Raw genomic sequence first — 20688 nt, 5'->3', positions numbered from 1 at the left:
GACAGACGGCTACTCTCTTTATTACGTGAGTTACATACAGATACACTTGCCCAAATCTGGGTAGGAACATCAGGATCTTTAACTAACAGAATCCCAACAAATAAAGGAGTCAAACAGGGTTGTGTTTTGGCTCCCCTCCTATTTAATCTGTATATAAACAACATAGTTAAGAGGCTTTCCGGTCCCCATTTTTTTCCACCATCTCTTGGCCAACAAAAAATCTCCATTTTATTGTATGCTGATGACATGGCCCTAATTTCTTTTACTAAAATAGGACTAAGAAGCCTGTTGCAAGAACTAGGTGCATACTGCAAGTAGGAGTCACTCAACATTAATTATGAGAAGACAAAAGTAATTGTATTTAGAAAAAGACCCAAAAAATCACACTGGAGTATACACGGGCACCCTATTGTACAATGTAGCTCTTTCAAATATCTGGGAGTCACATTTAAAGATACTCTGAATTGGAATGCACACCTAGAAACCATCAAGTCCTCTGCACTGAGGTTAGTTGGGTCTATTCTGAGATTCTACTACACAAAGGGAGGACATCTTATAGACCCAGCCTTGAAACTATTTACTAGCAAGGTCGTCCCTCACCTCTTGTATGCTGCTGAAATCTGGGGTTGGAAGGAAGATATTATTACCAGCTTAGAAAGTATTCAAAATCTTTTTCTCAGGTGCATCTTAGTCCTTCCAAAGGGAACATCAGCAGCTCTTATCAGAGCAGAAACTGGCCTGCCCTCAATTAGGGCTCGCATACATTTGGCCATTGTAAAAGCATGGAAGAAATGGAAGCATGGAACATCAAGTTCAAATTCACTTAGTGAACAATCTTTTAAGCTTCTGTTGGCCAAAGATCCTTCTCGCTCCAGATTTTTAAATAACATTTTGTCACGTTATTCCATCCCAGATGACCTGTTAAACTCTTCAGGTGATAATAACCAACTCAGAGACTGGGTATTTATCTCAGATGCCTTGATTGATAGATCATTAATCCTGCAATCTAAAAGTTCACCCTGGTACAAATTATTCAAAACAAACCATTTGAGATCTTCCTATCTAGTCTATCTTTCAACTCATAGTCTCAGAGTAGCTTTTACCTCCATGCGATTTCAAACAATGCCAACAGCTGTATTGAGTGGGCGATACCATAAAACACCAAAAGATCAATGCTTCTGTATTTGTGGAGCTTTAGTCCTGGAGGATCTCCCACATTACATTCTCACTTGCCCATTGTATACAGATCCTAGGGCCAAATTTCTAGCTGGCCTACTAGATGGGCTAAATGATAAATCCGAACAGGAAAAACTTGTGGTTTTGTTAGCTGATACTAATTCATTTGTTTCTAACAAAATGTCATTATTTGCCCTTGCAGCAAAGAAAATAAGGGCCAGAGTGGTGATGCAGAGAGCAAGTACCTAGAGGAGTTTTAGGATAGGTGGACATATGTAGTCTGGAAATGTTTTTATGATGTTAAGTGATTGTTGTCTGAGATTGCACATTGTTTTTATTACTGATTTGAAATGTTTTAAATCCTTTTATATTTTCCTTTTGTATTGTAATGGCCTATGGCTGCATGCAATAAAATCTGACTTGACTACCAGCATTTTCAGTTAGTCCTAGAAGTAGATTTGAAGTCAGTGCTGGAGTGACCCAGTCCAGACGGCATTCTGTGTTTAAGTGCAATTTCTGGACACCTTTCAGTTAAGTGGCCAAACAATGTAAAGTTGCACTTTTAAAAATCCCAAGCTACAGCTCTTCATGATTCCCAGCATTGCCTTTCTGGTGTGGACAGCCCTATCTATCCCTCTCGGCTGGGGTCTGCTGCTTGGGTCTGACCAAGTCCTCCTAACCCTCATCCCTGTCTCTGTAGATCGTTCCTAGTCAGAGGGGCAGAAGCCCTTTGCACGCTGTGGAATGTTGCAGGCCCAAACGGACATTTGTTCGCCTTCCTGTCCATGTGGGTGAATAGGAACCCACAAAAGGAGGGAATCTAGCACCAGGGGGGACTTAGAGGCACTGTTAAAAAGTATTCGAGGATGAGTCAAGGAAGTTGGGAGACTGCAGGGGCTGATGTAGTACGTTTCCCCTGGTCCCTGGTAGGTTTGGGTTCGATTCTCCTGTTCTGCCTTGGGGCAGCTTGCTAGCTCATAGCCTTCATTGCCAATCTGTGAACCAGGAGTCCCACTTCACAAGATGGTTGGGTGATTTATTATGCCTGCTAACCCTTTAAAACAAAATAAAAAATATTTGAATTTAAATACCAGAATCTCCTCTGATAATGATCTCTCAGGAGAGTTGGCTTTGCATTCTTCTGATGATGTCGCCAGAGGTATTTGGAAGCTGCAGGGGAGGGTGAGCAAGTATAATGCAATTTGTGCATGGAGTAGTGCATTGGATAAACATGCAATAGCAATGTTTTAAGAGGTGTGTGTGTGTGTGTACGTGCAAAAGTTTTTTGGAGATTGATTCTGCTTGCATCCTAAATTGGCTCCTTGGGTGATTCACGCAGTTAGGATCCAATGCAGATAAAAGGGGGCTCAGTCTTGAAAGCCCTAACTTCTCTGTGCAAAAGAGTACAAGCTGGTTCAGTGGTCACTTGGGTGGGGGGTAAACGGACATGGGTCAGAAAGTTTCCAGTGCTTTATTTTTGTGTGGAAAACATTCTATTGCTGGAATCTTTCTTTTATTAAAATCATGAATGGGTGCCATTGCCCGTGCAGAAATAGTCAAACTTTCACATTTTGTATTTAATCCCCCCCCCCACCACCACCGGGGCACAATTCCCTTGTATGCTTTATTGCCTTGTGAACTGCAAATGCGATCAACTTTTAAAAAGTAAATCAAGTTAGCAATTCACCGGGTACGCTGTGCAGTTCCCATCCAAAGGGAAGGTAAAATTCTCATGAGGTTCTTCTCACATGGTGAGAGGTTACTGCCAAGCAATAAGGCAAACAACAAGGTCCCCTAATCACTTCTGTGAAGGACAGCTTCAATTCCATTAAAACGAGCCATAGCCATGGCACGGAATGCACAGGACTTGGGTGTGCTGAATGCACAGTGCAATCCTAACCAGGTCTACTTGGAAGAAAATCTCATTCAGCTCCATGGGCTTTGCTCTCTAGTGCTGACCTGGAGGGAGGCTCAGGCTAGGCCAGGGTGATTCGGTCAGATCTCGGAAGTTAAGCAGGGTTGGCCCTGGCTAGGCCTTGGAGGGGAGCTCAGCAAGGAAGGCCAGGGTTGTGCGGGAGAGGCATGCAAGGGCAAAAACTGTCTAACCCTAACCCTAATAAATCGCCCAACATCTCTTGTCTTGCAAGCCCCGTCGGAGTCACCAGAAGTCAGCTGGACTGGTCGGCAAAAAACGAGAGCGCCTTGGGTCGCAGCCACCGTGTCATCTTTTCTCACTGCTGTTTTGTTCTTAACTTTAATCTGTGCAAACGAAAATCCTTATTCTCATTCAATTTTGGCAGGTATACCAGTAAAAATGGCTGCATTAAGCTTTGGATTCATTTGTAAGCAACACTTAAAGAACACTTCATTGGCGAAACCTTTTTGGCTAATCTGTACTTTCTAAAAAAACTTGAACAGAGGTAGCTTTACATACCTCTCTGGGAGGGCACTGCTGTGGAGAAGCCCAGGCTCTTGTCCTTGGGAGAGGACACAGCAGAGTTACCCCATAAAGATCTCCCTCCCCCAGGACCCTGGGTCACCTTTCAGACTATTTGGAAATCTGTGTGGAGCTGCAATCTCAGTTTTCATCCTGGGTTGGGTGGATGGGGAGGGAATACCCACAAACAGGAGCTGCCTGTAACCTGAGAGAAAGATAAATTACATTCTTCCCAAGATGCACAGCAGGTAATATTGACACTGTAATTAATGCAATATCAGGTGAAGGTGACCTGATTCTATTCAGCACTTGATCCACTAATTTATAGTAAGAGAAGTTTACTGGGTTGAAAAATATAAATGAATTTACAATCCATATGTGTTTTCCCATGTGGGACATCTTAGCAGGCATTTTTCAGTTGTCTCCCCAGCGCGCATTTGTCAGGATCATGGAAATGGAATTTCAAGATGAATTTTCTTTCTGTCCTTAGCTGGAAAGAGGTGATTTCCTCTCGGAAGAATGGCGAGAGAGGATTGCTAACACAAGGTACTGACTCGTCATTGTCCTGGGTGCCCCCCCCCTTACAGTTTTACCAAGAAACTCAAGATATCGTCTTGGTGCTTGTTCTCCTCCACTTTACCCTCACAACAGCCCTGTGAGGTCTGCTAGGCTGAGGGAGGACGACTGCATGGGTTTGAATCAGCTTCTCCAGGGTTGTGGCACAACACTCTAGCCAAGGGTAGTCAAACTGCGGCCCTCCAGATGTCCAAAAAGCTGAGAGAGACTGCTATATATGCTTGCTTTAAGTGTTGATTTATTTAGACACCTGTCTGTCTCTAGGGCTGCTGCCCCTATAAAACGCATACTCCCCTCTGGGAGGTTTTTGTTGTTCTGTTAGATTTGTGTGTGGCCTCTCAACTGGGGTGTGACCTTGTGGGACAGGAAAGGAAGTGTTGCCAGAATTGTTGCCTGTCCCTTTCCCTATCAATGGAAATATTCTGCAAGTTCAAGACAAACTGCCTTGACTCTGTAACAGCCTTTTAAAATCCTTTTGACCATGAGGGAAGTATTTCTCAGGCTTTGGGGAACCCCAGAATTGATGACAGCTGGCCACATCTGTCAGCCACCTGCCCCCAGAAGTGCCAAGTCACCAGAAGTTACTTCACCCATACACTCCCACCAGATGTCACCAGCTTTAGGAAGGGCCAGTAGTATGAAACTCAGATGGCCTGGAGGCAAAAGCCACCTCCTTTCTGCCCCCAGTTCTTGTATTCAGAGGGTTACAGTCTCTGAACAGGGAGGTTTTATTTAGGCATCCTGGCATAAACAGCCACTGAGGGACTAATCTGTCCTGATTTTGTCTAGTCATCTTTTGAAGTCATCTTGGCTGATCTTGTGGCACTGTATTCCTCAAGCCAATCACCCTTTGAGCAAACAATATCTGTGTGTCCTGAATCTACTGCGTATTGCCTTTATTGGGGTATTTGCAGATTCTGGGGTTTGGAAAGAGGCAGAAAGCACCATCTCCCTCCCATGCGTTTCCTCAGCCCTGAAAGAGCTGATTTTCGTATCTGCTTTTCACTATTGCTGTGCTGGCATTCCCCAGACACAAGGGAGTCAGCTCCCCTCAAGGCGACCCCCAGAATGTAATAATATTTCCTTGTTTGTGGGTCTGATTTCGAGCCAGTGGAGGCACGGCGGTTGGTTTTTTGCAGACTCAAAGGGTGGTGGTGGCATACTTTCCCCATTATCATTCAGTGCGTTTCAGAAACATCACATTGTTTGCCAAATAGATGTATTGCCTTTCCAGCTCTGTATTTAAAATGGAAGCTACGGGGGGTTCATGTCTTACTAACATGTTTTTATCTTATCTTACAGTGTTATATTTGTGAATAACTTTGCCTTCGGACCTGAGGTGGATCACCAGCTGAAGGAACGATTTGCAAACATGAAGGAAGGTAAATAATTCAAGCCCCTCGTGGCTGTTGCTGCCCTGGATCTTCTGTGGCAGCTGCTGTAGCCAAGCTATGCTGGTGAGCTCTTGTCCGTGTTGGTGGCCGGCTGTCTGTCTGGATGGGGCTTGTTCGTCTACGTCCCTTGCAGCTTTGGAATGGCTCCAGTTGCTGTCTGAATGTAGATTGTAAGCTTCTTAGGGCAGAGAATTGGCCATTCTCCTCCTTTGCAAATCTCCAGGCCTTGTGTAGATACCTTCATTGTGTTGTATGAGAGTCCTGAGTGTCTTTCTATATTGGAACTAGTGGCTTGAAGTTTGCTTTGCAAAAAAACAAAAAAACCCCCCTTCAGATCAGTGCTTTGCATATGTATTTTGTACGTGTACACGGGTAGCCAACTTTTTGTTGGCAATTGCTCCTTCCAATAGCGGGGTGGGTTTCTTGGCCCCCACATGCTTTAACTCCAAGCACTGCTAAACTGGCTCAGTATAATGTTCCTTGAAGTGTTCATAGCGAAATAGGGTATTTTACCTTCTCCTTGGCCACCAAATGTTTTAATAAGAAGACCTTGGGAAGTAGTGGTAGGAAACTAGAAATTGGCCATGCCATGCAAGCTAGGCAGCTCAGCCAGAGTCTGCCCTAGCCCTTTAGCGGTTGTGTCCTGGTGCCTCAAATCCAGATGCATCAGCCGTTCAGAAAGGAAACCCCTCCCGCCCCATGCGACCCAGCTTGTGATTGGCTAGTTGGCAGTTCCTGATCTTGGGGATGAGGAGAGTATTTCTGTCCGTTCCCCCCCCCCCCATTCCTGGACTTCAGATGTGTTGCATTGTGAGGGGGGGGTACAGCCCTGTGAGAGCTAGGCATCAGTTTGCCATCTCCCAGACTCAGCCAAATGCCAGACCAGAAGTAGCAGGATGATGGGAACTTCCTTCCTCTGACTAAGGGAGAGAACCTGTGAAAAGCAGTCCTGCTCACTTGGTACCCAGAGGCAGAAAAAAATGGTTCCTGTTCTGAGGTTCAGAAGAAAGCAAGAAATGTTAGAATCAATCTTGGACCTCATCCATTTGGGGAAGTGGATGTTCCAGTCTCAGGGGAAGCTGTTATGGAGAAGACTGAACCAACAGCAGACTTCTGAAGACCAATATTGTCCTGTGAGTCAACCAGGCTGTTTGTGTGGTAGCTAGGTCTACAGGAGGCACCATTCCCACTAATGAAGATGGCTTGCACCAACCACATGGAAGTCATTATGGGATTTAAGTTAACTGCAGTGGTGACAGCTTGGCTCAAGTCCTGATGGTCAGCCGTTGGGGGCCCTTCCTTCCAGAGCTACCCTTCTCTACCCTTCAATCTCTGAGCACAGCTAACCCTAGTGATTGCAAAAACAAGTATTAACAAAGCATTTGCCAAAATTGTTGTGTTGTGGATAAAAAGCATATTATTGGCAGTGCATCCAATCCAACCGTCCTGTGAAACAGCCTGCCCTCATCCAGAAACACCTAAAGCCAGAAAGGGCTTAGGCAGAGGCCCCTTATGCAACGTCAAGCCTGGGTCATTCAACAACACCCAGAGTCTCTGAGTAAGGTGGCCCAGATAATAGATGACTTCTGGGTGTCCAGCAGATGCAAGGACAGAATGAGGAGAGACCAAAATCCGGGGGTCCCACAGCAAAGGCTGCCACCACCACCCACGAATTACGCAAAGCGAGCAGAGATAACAGAATGAGCCGAACTTGTGGCCTGAAAAAAAGGAAGCCGCATGTAGGGAACAAAACCAGATGCTGGAGGCCTGCAGCAGGAGACCAGCAAGACCACCCGAAGATTTAGTTTCACATTTGGCCAGTCTGGCCAACATGCTCTGGAAGTGCCCCTGTATGAAATACAGTTGGGTATTCCCTCCCGAAGTTGGGTCCATATGGAGGGGTGCCCCTCCCCTGTTGGTCTGTGCCTCAATATTTGGCCAGATTTAATGATTCCGCTGGACACTGGAAGTGCTTTGACCATTGCTTTCCTGGCAGTTGTCCCCCAATACCTGCATTGAACTGCAAACAGTCTGCTGCTGGTCCTGGGAGCAATGTCAGCTAATGGAAGATCTTCTACACATGGGCCTGTTATGAAGCCATCGTGGCGATTGCTGTGCTGAGCAGGCCTTCATCAAATGTGAGCGGCCTCATGGGTGATCTCTGGTTGAAGGGGCCACCTCCGTGCAAGATTAGAAGAGAGACCAAGGGAAAGCTAGAAACTGTTACCCAGCATTGCCCAGCCAGAAGAAACCATGAGGTTAAAAAGCAAGTCAGAAATCCATAAAATTGTAGAGTAAGAATTAAACTCTTGAAATGCAGAGGGCAAGGTGAGATACTAAAGAGGCTGAGCAGCTGCCTCAGTCTGAAAGTACACAGTTGCCTGTAATAAAAAGGGGCTTTGGGGGGAGTCACACAACTGATGGAGCCCAACGAAGCCTTTGGTATTCTTCTAGCCTACCTAGATGTTTGAAAGCATTGTCGTACCTGTCTCAGGTGCCCATGGGAATACCCATGAGTGCTGTCCCAACAGCCAGAACCCTTTCTCTGCATTCATATGGATTGTGCGGGGTTGACATGCCCCAAGAAGTCCCGATTAATCAGGAGCAGAGTTTCATGTCACATTTATTCCACCAGCTGACTCTTACCTCAGAATCTCAGTTTATCACCCCCAGATCAACGATCTTGTAGAGAGATTTGTCTGGGTGTTAAACTTGATGGCAAAAAATCGCATGGAAGAAAGTCTGTCTGATTTGGACCTTTTCCTTTCTGCAGTTAGAGAAATCTCTTAAGACTCTACAAAGGTGTCCCCTTACTGGCTAGGTTTTGAACACGGCACCTCCGTTGGCGATCCTAGCTGAATGTTGGGGGGCAACTGGAAGAGCAGACAATGGGGATAGAGTGGTTGCAGTTTGCTCAGATGTGGGTCTGCGAGCACTTAGATGCCCCCAAAAGGCATTCTTGGCAGTGGACGGGGCTAGCTGGAAGGTAAGGGGGACCTGTGGATAGAACCACACACAGTGGCTGGGAAGAGGGAAACCACTCCATTTGTAGTATGAATTGGCTGAACCTGGGCTAAAACCAGATAATCACAAATCTGCCTCCTTGGGTGGAGAAGCCTGCTCCATTTGCCCAGGTGGAGGAGCTACCAGAAAAGAAGGGAGTCCTCCACTGTTGACAGATTAGGGCAGGCTTGTCTAAGATCCCACAGAAACCCTAACCTCTGTTCAGCAATTCCCTTTGTAAGACCACCTGGACCAGTACGGGGTTTGTTTTTACCAACATTTTGGTATATCACCTTGATGTTTCATTGTCAGCAGACCAGTGTGGTTGTCAGCAGACTGAGTAACCAGCTGCCCTCTGGCAGCAGGGGATTGTGGAGCCCTCTAGCAGCCTTTGATTGAGTCTGATAGCACCTGTCCTAAAACCTAATGGCTAATCCTGGAGGTGTTTAGGCGTTAAAAAGGTGAATATTTTCCCTTCCCTATGCCAGAAGCACAGTATTGGCTGGAAAACCTGAGCAAAGTCCAGAATGTTAACAACTGGCAAATTCCACTGATGGCCCAAGATAAGGGATGAATAGCTTTCAGGACCTTACGGGGTCTTCATCGATTTGTCACTAAGTCCTTCAGGCTGCATGGAGCAGCCATGAGATTTCAGCAGTGGTTGACTGACCTTATGTTGGCGTCATGAGTATGTGATTGTATTTATTGACAGTGTGACAGTTTTTAGTGACTTGTGGGAGAAGCATCTTAAGACATCTGCGGTCAGTCTTTTTGGACATCTGGAGGGGCTGGTCTTCATGCTCTAAAAGTTTAAGACGGCCAGAATCTAGACCCAGAATCTAGACGAGAACTACATACAGTCTGGAGCAAAATTCAAGGCCTGCAGGAAACGTTGGCTTCCACAATCAAGAAACTGGCCCCACAACTGACAGATGTGGTCATGCACTACAGTCAGTTTGTGTTGGGATAGGCCATCTTAACATCTCCATTGTTGGATTGGCTATAGAAGAACGTCCAGGAACCAGTTCCCCGTTCCAGTATGTGTCACAGTGTTGGATCCCCTAATTATCTTGTCTGACTCGATCTCATTAAGTCTGACTGACTCTTCGGGGTAGGGCTAGGAGCAGTACTAATGCAAGAACATCCCGTTCTTTTTATTATTTATAAGTTGTTCCCCCCCAGGAGAGAGCCTACTCTGCTCTGGAAATGGAGGCATTTTCAGTCAGATGGCCCCTTGCGTTGTGAAGATATGACATGCTTTGTAACCCTTTTACTTTAATCATGCAGCCCTCCGTTGACTAAAAGATTGAGGACATCACAGCAAGCGAGTCCCGTGGTGGATGCTGGCGTTGCAGCCCTCTGACTTTATTGTCCACCATCGTGCAGGACATCAGCCCCCCTTCCCTCCCCCCAACATCGGCTTTTGCTCCACACCCAAAATGTCGAGAGACTTAGGACTTTTAAGGACTTTTTTCATATGAGTGGGGTATATGAGCGGGGTATAGGCCTAGTGGAGTCAAGTTGTCTGTTTCCCACCTCCTTTAGCCCAGCCAAGTGTAAACACGGCTGGCCATGAAGTGACAGGATTCCACTGCCCACGAGGCAGAAACACAGAAGGACCTCTGAGCTATGTGGGCGGGGGAGAACAGAGAAGTTGCACTGCTTGTCCAGGGTTTGCGGTACTCACTGGGATAAAATTCCTCACTTGCTGGAGGAGTCAGCAGTCCAGTGACGCAGCTAGAGGATTGGGAACCGGCCAAGAAGGATCGTGTCTGTTTCCTTCCTTTTGAGTTTCTATAAGTGGGGAAAACAGCAGTAAAAGACCATGCAGTAAACAGCAGTAAAAGCCAGCTTACGTTGGGGACTTGGGGAGAAGGGTGGCTCAGGAGACGGCAGAAAACTTGTGTGTTTCTCTTGCTGCGTTCACCTCTGCTGGTTATTGAGAACAAACAAGTATTTGGCTAGTAATTTTGTGGCACTACATGAGTGGGAATGTAGGGCTACCGCGTGAAATGCAAAATTGTCTCCACCTTCCCGCCCCCCAAAGCAGTCAAATAAGCTTTTCTGGTTCCAGAACTTACTTTATTTGGTTCCAGTTTCCCTGGGCCTATGTCCCATGTCAGCACAAAACCATCTGCAGTTTTGAACTAAAACAGGGAAGTGTGTGCGCACATGTTAAGAACATGTGAAAACATGAGGAACATGGCACGGCTCAGTGGCCCCGTAAGAGCACATCTCTGATTTGTATTGTCTGGGTCAGTCGAGTGATCCCTTGCCCCAGAGAACCTCTGAAACAAGAGTCTGATTTCCTCTGAAAGGATGACAGATAGGGCATCAGTGATCTAGAAATCCTGTGACGTAGAACCCAACAGAGGTTATCTGAACTGTAAGAAACCGAGAGCAGAATTCTCTCAAACAAGGTGACTTGTACCCCATGTTTCTGTTGCAACAGCAGACACACTCAAAAGACAAAAGTCTGAATACAAACTGTCTTATTGAATAATAAAATGCAGAAAAGGTAAGCAGAGGTGATCTAAAAACCAGCTTGTGAAAATACATTTCCTGAAGAGAGCATGAGAGCAGCAGGCCTTTGGGGGTCGTGCCAATTCAGGGGTGCAAAGAGGTGCCAGTCTGGGTGCGCAAAGAGTTCCATAGTTGGGGAAGGGTGGGGTGGAGGCAACAGGAAAAAAGGCCTTCTCAGAGGTCTCTTCTAACTTCTCATCCCATTGAAGTTTTTCTCACCATTGACTACCCCCCCCCCGCCCCCAGGTGAGTTCAGCTCCTGGCGTGTTTGTATGATTTGAGCAGACTGGGGGTGGAAGACCACTGATGCTTTTGTGTCCCAGGAAGTTAATTTTCTTGGCATCTTTATTTTTTATTTATTATAATAATTGGACTTGTATACCGCCCCTCCCGGACCAGCCGACTTGGGGTGGTTCACAATAAAACATAATAGTAAATATAAATAGTAATTAAATGCAGGACTACATAACCCATGCTGCTGGCACAATTTCCATCATGGACAGAACATTCGCAGAACATCTACTTCGCAGAACATTCTGGACGGTGGCAAGCATTCCCATCTCTGATAAAAACCCTTAAACATCTCAACATTTCTGTTCCCAGGTGTGAGTTGGCTCATATCACTGGGTGATGTTAGTCCAGGGGGGCGATGATGGCCCCAGGGTGGTTTGTGTACTGATTACACAAAGTTGGGGAAGGACTCTATCATCTTTCCCCGGTTTGCAGCCCAACCCTCAACCCAAGGCCTTCCGTTTTGCACGCCCTGCGGAACCCAGCCAGCTCCACCCGTTTCTGTTTGAAACAGTCTCTGGGATGCCTCGGCCATTCAAAACCTGTATGTGGTTGGCCTCAGAGCCTTGAACTGTGCCAAGAAACTATCTTGGACGGGTTTGCCAGGCCAGAGGAGCAAGAAGCTCTTTGGGCGTTGAGTGATGGAGACCTCCAGACCTTCCTTAGCAGTAGCGGAAGAGAGATGCTCGTCTTTCATCATCTCTGTGTTTTACACCTCAGGCACATCATATTACATTGTGTTGAGAGACCCTTGAAGTCCTCCGCAAGTGTTTGTGCGTGCCGTTTCTGACTCGTCTCTCATCGGGTCCAGATATGCGTTCACAGGGTATCGGAGACCTGATGTTAAGTGTGGCTTTGACGTAAATGAAACACAAGTGAACCCTTGCACGTGTCATTCTGAGGGGTGGAAAGAGCCATCAAGCCACAGCCAAATTCCCTGTTGGGTTTCCAAGGCAAGGGATGCTCAGAGGGTGCTTGCCTCCACATGGCAACTTTGTACTTCCTTGGCAGTCTCCCATCTGAGTACTAACTGGGGCCAACCTTACTTAGTTTCCAGGATCTGACAACTTCGGGATAACCTGGAGCAGCCACAGGGCAGCCCTGGCAGCCGTCCCAATGCCTGCCTGGAGCTGTGTCTCTCTGGCGCGCTGTGACGTCGCCTGGGTAGAGCCTGGAGCCCAGTTTGAGTCAGCACCCTCTTCTTGACTGCTGACATCGCATTTGAATCCGGGCTAGTCCTCCTTGCTTCAGTGGCCATTATTGGCCTAGCAGTAGGTTGCATGGATGATTTCTGTCTACTGAAAAAGGCATTCAGGAGTTGGTCTTGGTCCCTTTTTGTTTTCTGCTGGCCTTAGTAATAGGGTTAACCCAATTCTGCTTGTCTTCTCCACTCTCGAGGGTGATTCGGTGACTCACATTCTCCTCTCTCTTCCTCTTAACAGGTGGCCAAATTGTATCGTCAAAACCTTTTGCACCGCTAAACTTTAGAATAAACAGTCGAAACTTGAGCGGTAAGACTTTAACTCGCAGTGGGGTTTATTTTGACTTTTATGGGATATGCACTCCACGAGTCGTGGAGAGCCAGGCTCATGACCAACCTGTCCTGAAGCCGGCATCTCAAGGGGCTGGGTGGGTGGGTGGGTGGGTTGCAGCTGAATTGCTGCTTCAGCAGCAGCTGTTTCTCGGTGGGAGCCACAAGCAAGGGCTTTGTCCACGTTCCTGAAACTTGAGGAAGGTGCGCTATTGGACTGGAGAAAGGTGGGCCAACCCAGGGACTCGTTTCTATATTTGTATTGTACAGTGAGTTTCCCTTTGTGTGTGGAGGGGGGGGGAGGTGAAGGGAAATTGTTGGGCTGGATCCAATAATTAGCTGTCAACAAGATTGGGAAGGGTCCTGGTTTTGTGTTTCCTCAAAAGCCACTTCCTACTCTGGAGGAATTGATTCCCAGTTTCCGGAGAGCTGCATGGAGTAATAACCATGCAAATCGCTGAGGTGTGGTCAGGCAGGAGAAGGGGGGTAAATCATTTCCTTCTCCCTCCTTCAGTAGGAGGGCTCCGCAGATGGAAGAGAAGAAACAGGATGGGCAGTTTTGCCTCTCCTCTCTTCCGCCCACTGCACCCCTTTCGTACCTTACAGCCATTATATTCCACGTGTCTCACAGCCCTGGGTATCAACTTGCCCAGGGCTGGAAACAATTTTTGGGAAAGGGGGAAGGAGGGGAGATCTGTGATTAGGATTCCACTTGCAGATTGCTGGATCCCTCCCTGGTGGGGGCAGGGGCTTTAGTAGCACTCAGCAGTCCTGCAGTGGGATTCTGTGTGCTGGCTCCACTTGGGGCTCCTGTATCTTGAACCCCAGGGAGGCTAGAGACTGTGGCCTGGCCCAGCAAGAGGCTGGGGCCTGGCCCAGCAAGCAAGCAGCCATGGGCTTCAGGGTCCTCTTTAGGCAGAGAAGCCATTGGATGAACGGGGAGCATCCACCCTTCCTTTGCCTGGCCAGCTGACACTTCAGTTTCAGCTCAGCCTGGGAAACCCTGAACTGAGCTGCAGTTCAGGGACCGGCCCTTGGCTCTGCTCTGGCACATTCCTCTTTGTTCCCGCCGTGAAACAGAAAGGAGCAAGGAAGAGAGGTGGGAATCAGTGTATGTTTGTATTAGTATAATATCAGTTGTAAAAATGGAGCCATGGGATTGCTGATTATATTGATTATTTTACGTTACTTAGGCGAAGCTACTGAGGAAAGGTTTAGTCCTCGAAAACAGCCTAACTATCTAGATACCATGGGCTTGACCCCATTCCAGCTACAAGAACCTTTGAATAATAAAGAACCTTTGAATAATAAATCAGCAGAACGTGAAAGCATTGCAAACTTTTTATTCCATCCAGAACGCCATTTGGTTGGTTTTCTTCTTCGGTTATGAAACAGAAAGACAGGAAATCTGAATTCCCCCCTCCCCTCCCAGCCATGCCCCCTATTTACTGTACAAACACAGCACCCTAAAAATGAACGTTGCTGATGTTGGATGTGTATTCATCTCCTGTGTGTGTGTGTTCCTTAACTAGATATCGGCACTATAATGAGAGTTGTGGAGTTATCGCCACTGAAAGGGTCTGTTTCATGGACCGGGAAACCCGTTTCTTACTACCTGCATACTATCGATAGAACCATAGTGAGTATACCATGGTGGGTGTCGGCTGCCTGAACGCTCAGCCCTGGGATGCACCGTGAAGCAAAACAGGCCTCTTGCATTTCTTGGTTGTTATCGGCAGTGGAGCGCCTTGCAAACCTGGCGCTGGTTTTTCCTGCATCATGCATGTCCTTGGCATCAGCTTTTCTCCTATGGACCTGATGCCTGGCAGATAACTGGAAACCTGAGCTAGGAGCATGCATCAGTCAAATCAAATTGTAGCATTCAAATCTTGCCACTTCCATGAGCTTGCTTGGCAAGCCATGATGATTTCAGCCCCCCCCCCCCCCCCCCGTTCCCTACATTTGGAATGCCGGCCAATAACTTTCAGAAAGGATTAGGCAGGTTCATGTGGCTGCCATCTATTGGTGGCTGCTATCCATGGTGACCAAGGGAGCCTCTGCATTCTGAGGCACTCAACCTCTGGATCCCAGAGCCAGGAGGCAACATAAGGGGAAGGCCTTTCTGCCCTGTTGCTAGACCGCCAAGGGAATTGGTTTGTCACTGTGTGAGACAGGGTGCTGGGCTACGTACGTGGGTCTGATCCGGGATTCTTATGCCATTGTGGTTGGGCCTGGGAGAGTTTGTATATGTGTGAAGCACGAGGGGGGACTTGTTCTTAAAGAAATGGGAGATATATAGAGGTAGATGAAGTGTGTTTGAACCACGTATATATGTATCCTGTGTCTAGTGATGTCCGAAGTCCCTTGCAAGTGAAATCTGCAGTTAAAACTAGACCATTGAAAAGCATCAGACAGCAGCATCATTAATCATGAGGACCAGTTCCCTGTGCATGTGTTTTAACATTTTTTTAAAAATCCAGAGCCATGGTAAGAAAAAAGCTATATGATAATAATAGCTTTATTGGCATACAACACGTGGGAAGCTAACACAGCCAAATAAAGTGAATATAAAATTACTTTAAAGCATCTTAGATCTGACTCGAAATGCAGCCATTAAAAATTCAGCTATACACAAAGTGGTCTCTGAAGAATGATCATTTAGAGGAAAAATAATATTTTATTTGGGGGGGGGGAGGTGTGCTGCTGCTGTAAAGACTACCGGCTCCTCCTTGTGGGGCTTAATTCTTGGAGGAGATGATGATGATGATGATGAAACTTTTATACCACCGTTCCCTTAGGCTCACAGCGGTTTACAAGATAAAAATTACAATAAAACCCATAGTTAAAATCATTAAAACCAATCCACACAATCAATGTTAGTCAACAGGCGAGCACTAACTAACCCCCCCCCCCCCCAACCGCCCCATGTTAGCTGAGAGACATCAGGTTGCTTAATATGGGAGTGAGGCAATCAGATCACTCAGATGAATCCAGAGAACCCAGATCTAATGTCGGGGCCGCCTGCCCTGGCCTCAACCATATGCCTGGCGGAAGAGCTCCGTCTTGCAGGCCCTGCAGAAGGCTGTTAACTCCGACAGGGCCCTTTGCTCTTCCAGGAGCTCATTCCACCAGGTTGGGGCCAGGGCCGAAAAAACCCTGGCCCGGGGCGAGGCCAGGCGAACATCCCGAGGGCCCAGAACCACCAGTAGGTTTGCACCTGCAGAGCGAAGGGCCCTGCAGGGGGCATGTTTGCATAATCCACATGTTTGTAAATGCATGGGTGCAACTAAGAAAGAACAAGTTGAGGTCAACTAAGCCAATAGGGAGGTCGAGGCTGTGCTGCTTGGAGGAGACTTGGTTCTCATTGGCTGTGCTCTGCTCATTTCAGAAACGGGGGTGGATACATGGGCACCTTCTCCCCCTCCCTCCCCTATGCACGCAGACCCCACACTGCCACCCTTCACTCCTAGAGACTGAATTTCTGCTCTGGTCTTAAAGCTGCTACCAAACTTCCCTCTGTACCTCTACCCCCAACACCCAAAAGTAGGAACAAGGAGATTTTGATTTGTGTGGCAGTTATAAAGCAAGGTTGAATTAAATCCTCTTGAGATGTGCTTATCTCTGCCTTCAGATTAATATTCAGCTCCTGAATAAGAAAGTACCCCAGTATACTGTGGAGGAGAGTGGTTGCCATGTTAATGTGCTCTCCCCCCCCCCCCCTATTTTGTATGTCTCCCTGGAAGCAGACAATCTTCTGAATGAATCTTCCATTAAGCCAGAGGTACATGGTGCTTTTGCAATCAGAACAGGCTGTGTTGAAATGGATAAGACAAGCACTAGTGCGGACTCTGTTCTCAGCACACCTTTGGTTCAAAGGCCAAGGGGGGGGGGCTCTAAAAGACGAAATGTTGGGCATTCTGTATGCCCACTTGGAAATCTTTGTTTTGTCCTAATGACTCCAATGGGTTTTTCTTTTTTTTTCCAGCTTGAAAACTACTTCTCTAGTCTCAAAAACCCAAAACTCAGGGTAAGTAGCCTTTTGTTTGGAAAAGGAAAAACACATATGTATTTGCTGAACCGTTAAATACTGCAGCTTCAGGCTTATATCTTGATAGGTGCAGTCATACAAATTAAATCAACATGACGTGTGGAGCCGTGAAACAGTTGAGTGGTTCCGCAGGGCTAAGTTGTTAGCAGAATTCGTTGTCAACTGTAGCTCTGTGGGGCAACAGCCGATGAGCTGGGTTCGAGTGCAGTCAGCACCATAAGAGTTTCAGGGGATGAGTTTTCAGTCAAAGTTCGGTTTGTCAGATATGTTGGCCAGACTTGACTAAGAGAGCTTTGCTCTTCGATGCTCATCCCCCAAAAATCCCATTGGTCTCAAAGGTGCTAAATGGACTCAGTGGCTGTAAAGAAGGAGAATGCAGTCTTGGGCTGTATCAACAGCGGTATCACATCGAAATCACAAGGTGTCAGAGCACACCTGGAGTCCTGTGTGCAGTTCTGGAGGCCTCTCTTCAAAAAGGATGTGGATAAAATTGGGAGGGTACAGAGGAGAGAGATAAGGATGTTCTGGGGCCAGGGGACCAAACCCTCTGAGGAAAGGCTGAGGGATTACACAGGGAATCAACCTCATTGGTCTCTAATTCCTGACAGTGTACGCATCGAGGTGGTTGTCCTGCTGCCCAGGATGGCAGGATGAACTCTGAAGAATTTCTTTTTGGAAACAGATGCTGCTGCTTAGACCAACGGTAGAATTTTGATGGGGGTGGAACTTGATTGCTTTTTGAGGATTTTTTAATTGTCGTGTTCCCCCTTTTGCAAGTGGTGGAAGAAGCTAACTTGCTTTTAGTTCATATGGAAAACTACCTTTTGGTTTGTGTGTATGTGTGACTAGTCCGCCTCCCTTATCCTGTGCAGGAGGAACAAGAGGCAGCTAGGCGCCGGCAGCAGAGGGAGAGCAAGAGCAACACAACAACTCCAACGAAAGTCCAAGAAAACAAGGTTTGATTCTGCCTGAAGTCAGGTGCCCCTCCCTCCATGAGTCAGGTGCCCCCCCGTCCATGAGCCACTGCTTCATTTTCCTATCCATTTGGAGTTCGGGGTGGTGGCGTCCTCATCTCCCCTCCCAACACTAGCCAGCATTCAGCAAAATATCTTGAAATGGTGTGAAATCACAGTAGATACAGTGTGGTGTAGAGGTTAAAAGCAGCAGACTCTAATCTGGAGAACCGGATTCTGATTCCCTGCTCTTCCATGTGAAGCCTGTTAGGTGACCCTGGGCCTATCCCAGCTCTCCTAGAACTCTCTCAGGCTCACCTGCCTCAAAAGGTGCTTGTGCTGGGGAGAGGAAGGGCAGGCGATTGTAAAACCATAAAAGCAGGATGTAAAAATTCAAACTATTGGTCTGCCTGCCTTTCATCAGCACAGCAGCTGTACGTTCTTGTTCAGAGTGTTGCCTTCACTGAGATCACGGAAACTCTCCCCCTAAAGGTTAAGTTCAGAATTCTTACAATGGGGCACAAGGTACGTGATCTTTGCTGAAGCTAGATAGGTCTGCGGCTGGTTAGGGCCTGAATTGGAAGCTTCCATGGAATCCTATGTATGCCATCTTGCATGCCGCAAAGGATGCCGGATGGCACAGAAATACTGTAAGACAAATCAGAAGGAAAGGCCACCTCTGGGGAATTGATGCGTCGTTCTAGTATTTGTCGTTCCAGTATTTTGGTGTTGTCTGAATTGGTAGGATTCCATGTTTGTGGCCTCTTCCACTTTTTCTAAGTACAGTTCAAGGTGCTGATCACTTCTGCTTGGAAGGGCTGTGGCTCAGTGGTAGAGCATCGGCATGCTGAAGGTCCCCAGTTCAACCCCCACTATCTCCACTGAAAAGGATCAGTTAGGAGGTGATGGGAAAGACTTCCACTTTAGTCCCTAGAGCAGAGGTAGTGAAACTGCAGACCTCCAAATGTCCCATGAATTGAAGTCTATGGACATCTGGAGGGCCGCAGTTTCACTACCCCTGCCCTAAAGAGCTGCTGCTAGTCTGAGTAGACAATACTGACTTCGGTGGACCAGAGGTCTGCCTCAGTATGAGCCAATTTCATGTGACAGGCCCTTCTTGAAGAAACAGGTCATGGATCCAGTGTTGTCTGCTCTGACCGGCAGTGGCTCTTTGTGTCCTCAGACAGAGATACGTCTTCCCCTGCACCTGAGGCCCCTTATCCATGGTTCAACCAGAGCTCTTTTGGGCCTTAGGCACCGTTTTCTTTCCTCTCAACCGTTTCCCCTCTAAAAGGACGATGGTGCAGAAGAAGAGAAGACTCCTGGGGCCAACGCCGTCAAAAAGCCATCTCCGTCCAAAGCGCGCAAGAAGAAGCTGAGCAAAAAGGGAAGGAAAATGGCTGGCCGGAAGCGCGGGCGCCCTAAGAAAATGAACGTTATGAATCCGGAACGCAAGACCAAGAAGAACCAAACCGCACTGGAGCTTCTCCACGCTCAAACTGTATCACAAACGTGCTCATCCTCTCCTCAAGGTGAGCCCTGGGGCCAAAGGAGGGGTTTCGTGTGTCTGTGTGTGTGGGGGGGGTGGGGGGCGGGGGTTGGAAAATAATCTTGTGTGCTTCGGCCACCGAAACAGCCGTTTGTGCACAGCGCTGACTGCTTCCGGCATGAATGGCTGCTTCGGTGGCCAAAGTATACAAGCCAATTGGAAAACACGGCAGCTGAATTTTTCTTGTCCTCTGTTTAAGTTGCTTGAGTGCTGGCTGACTTGGAAGCCAATTGGCATTCCCTTCCTCTAAAGCTGAATGGTTGATCCTGTTCTTTAGGTTCCCTGCATGTGACCAGACATGGTCATCAACAGCCTTGTTTCCTTCCAAATACATTCAGGGCCGCTTATAGGCAGTCACTGGTGTGTAAAATACTTGTACAACTTACCTTTGGTCCTTAAAAAAACAATTCTGTAACATAGGTTAGTGTTGTAACAATTTATTACGTTTATATACCGCCCTCCCCTAAGGCTCAGGGACAGGTCACATGGAACGAAAAGAAGAACAATACATAATTGAATGGAAGGCAACAGTAATAATAATAATAATAAACAGGAAATAACATTCTAACTGGATAAACAATCTAACAAACCCATGGTTGGTTTGTTCAGTCGTACGGGCACAAGGGAGTGAGATTTGGGAGCCCAGTAGATGTTGTTTAGTTCTGTTTGACCTCAACCAAATATCTGGTAGAGGAGCTCCCTTTTGCAGGCCTGGTGGAACAGTTTTAGTTCCATCAGGGCCCTGATCTCTTCTGGGAGCTTGTTCCACCAGGTGGGGGCTAGAACAGAGAAGGCTCTGTCCCTGTTTGAGGTCAAGCAGACTTCCTTGGGGCGGAGGTGGTGGAGCGTAGAGCTCTTTGAGGGGCATAGGCAGGGAGGCGGTCCCTCAGGTACGCTGGGCCCTGACCGCACATGGTCTTGAAGGTAACTACCAGAACCTTAAACCTGATCCAGAATTCAACTGGCAACCAATGTAGTTGATGGAGAACAGGCCGAATGTGGGTCCTCCATGGTATTGCTGTGAAGACCCTGGCTGCTGTATTCTGGACCAGCAGTAGTTTCCAGATCAAAGTTAATGGCAGGCTTATGCAGAGCGAGTTGCACAAGTCCAGTCTAGAAGTGACTGTCGCGTGGATCACTGTGGCTAGGTGCTAGTAGTTTGGCTTAGCGGAGGTGGTGGAATGCCAGCTGGGCTACTTTTGTGACC

At 47.3% G+C, this 20688-nt stretch overlaps 1 protein-coding gene across 8 annotated transcripts in view; it reads left to right on the top strand.

Moving 5' to 3' along the window:
• Positions 1-20688, top strand: part of DOT1L (DOT1 like histone lysine methyltransferase) — a 119118-nt gene that overhangs the window by 49646 nt on the left and 48784 nt on the right. For all 8 annotated transcript variants that reach the window (XM_077331546.1, XM_077331545.1, XM_077331548.1 and 5 more), the window contains exons 8-14: positions 4104-4159; positions 5492-5571; positions 12843-12911; positions 14464-14570; positions 16917-16958; positions 17852-17935; positions 19227-19464. In XM_077331546.1, coding sequence (XP_077187661.1) covers positions 4104-4159; positions 5492-5571; positions 12843-12911; positions 14464-14570; positions 16917-16958; positions 17852-17935; positions 19227-19464 — 676 coding nt within the window. The remainder of the gene's footprint in view (positions 1-4103; positions 4160-5491; positions 5572-12842; positions 12912-14463; positions 14571-16916; positions 16959-17851; positions 17936-19226; positions 19465-20688) is intronic.

This window comes from Paroedura picta, chromosome 4, assembly GCF_049243985.1.
Source record: "Paroedura picta isolate Pp20150507F chromosome 4, Ppicta_v3.0, whole genome shotgun sequence".
Classification (NCBI taxonomy): domain Eukaryota; kingdom Metazoa; phylum Chordata; class Lepidosauria; order Squamata; family Gekkonidae; genus Paroedura; species Paroedura picta.
The sequence above is the reverse complement of the archived record's forward strand: the minus strand, read 5'-3'. Positions and strand labels throughout refer to the sequence as shown.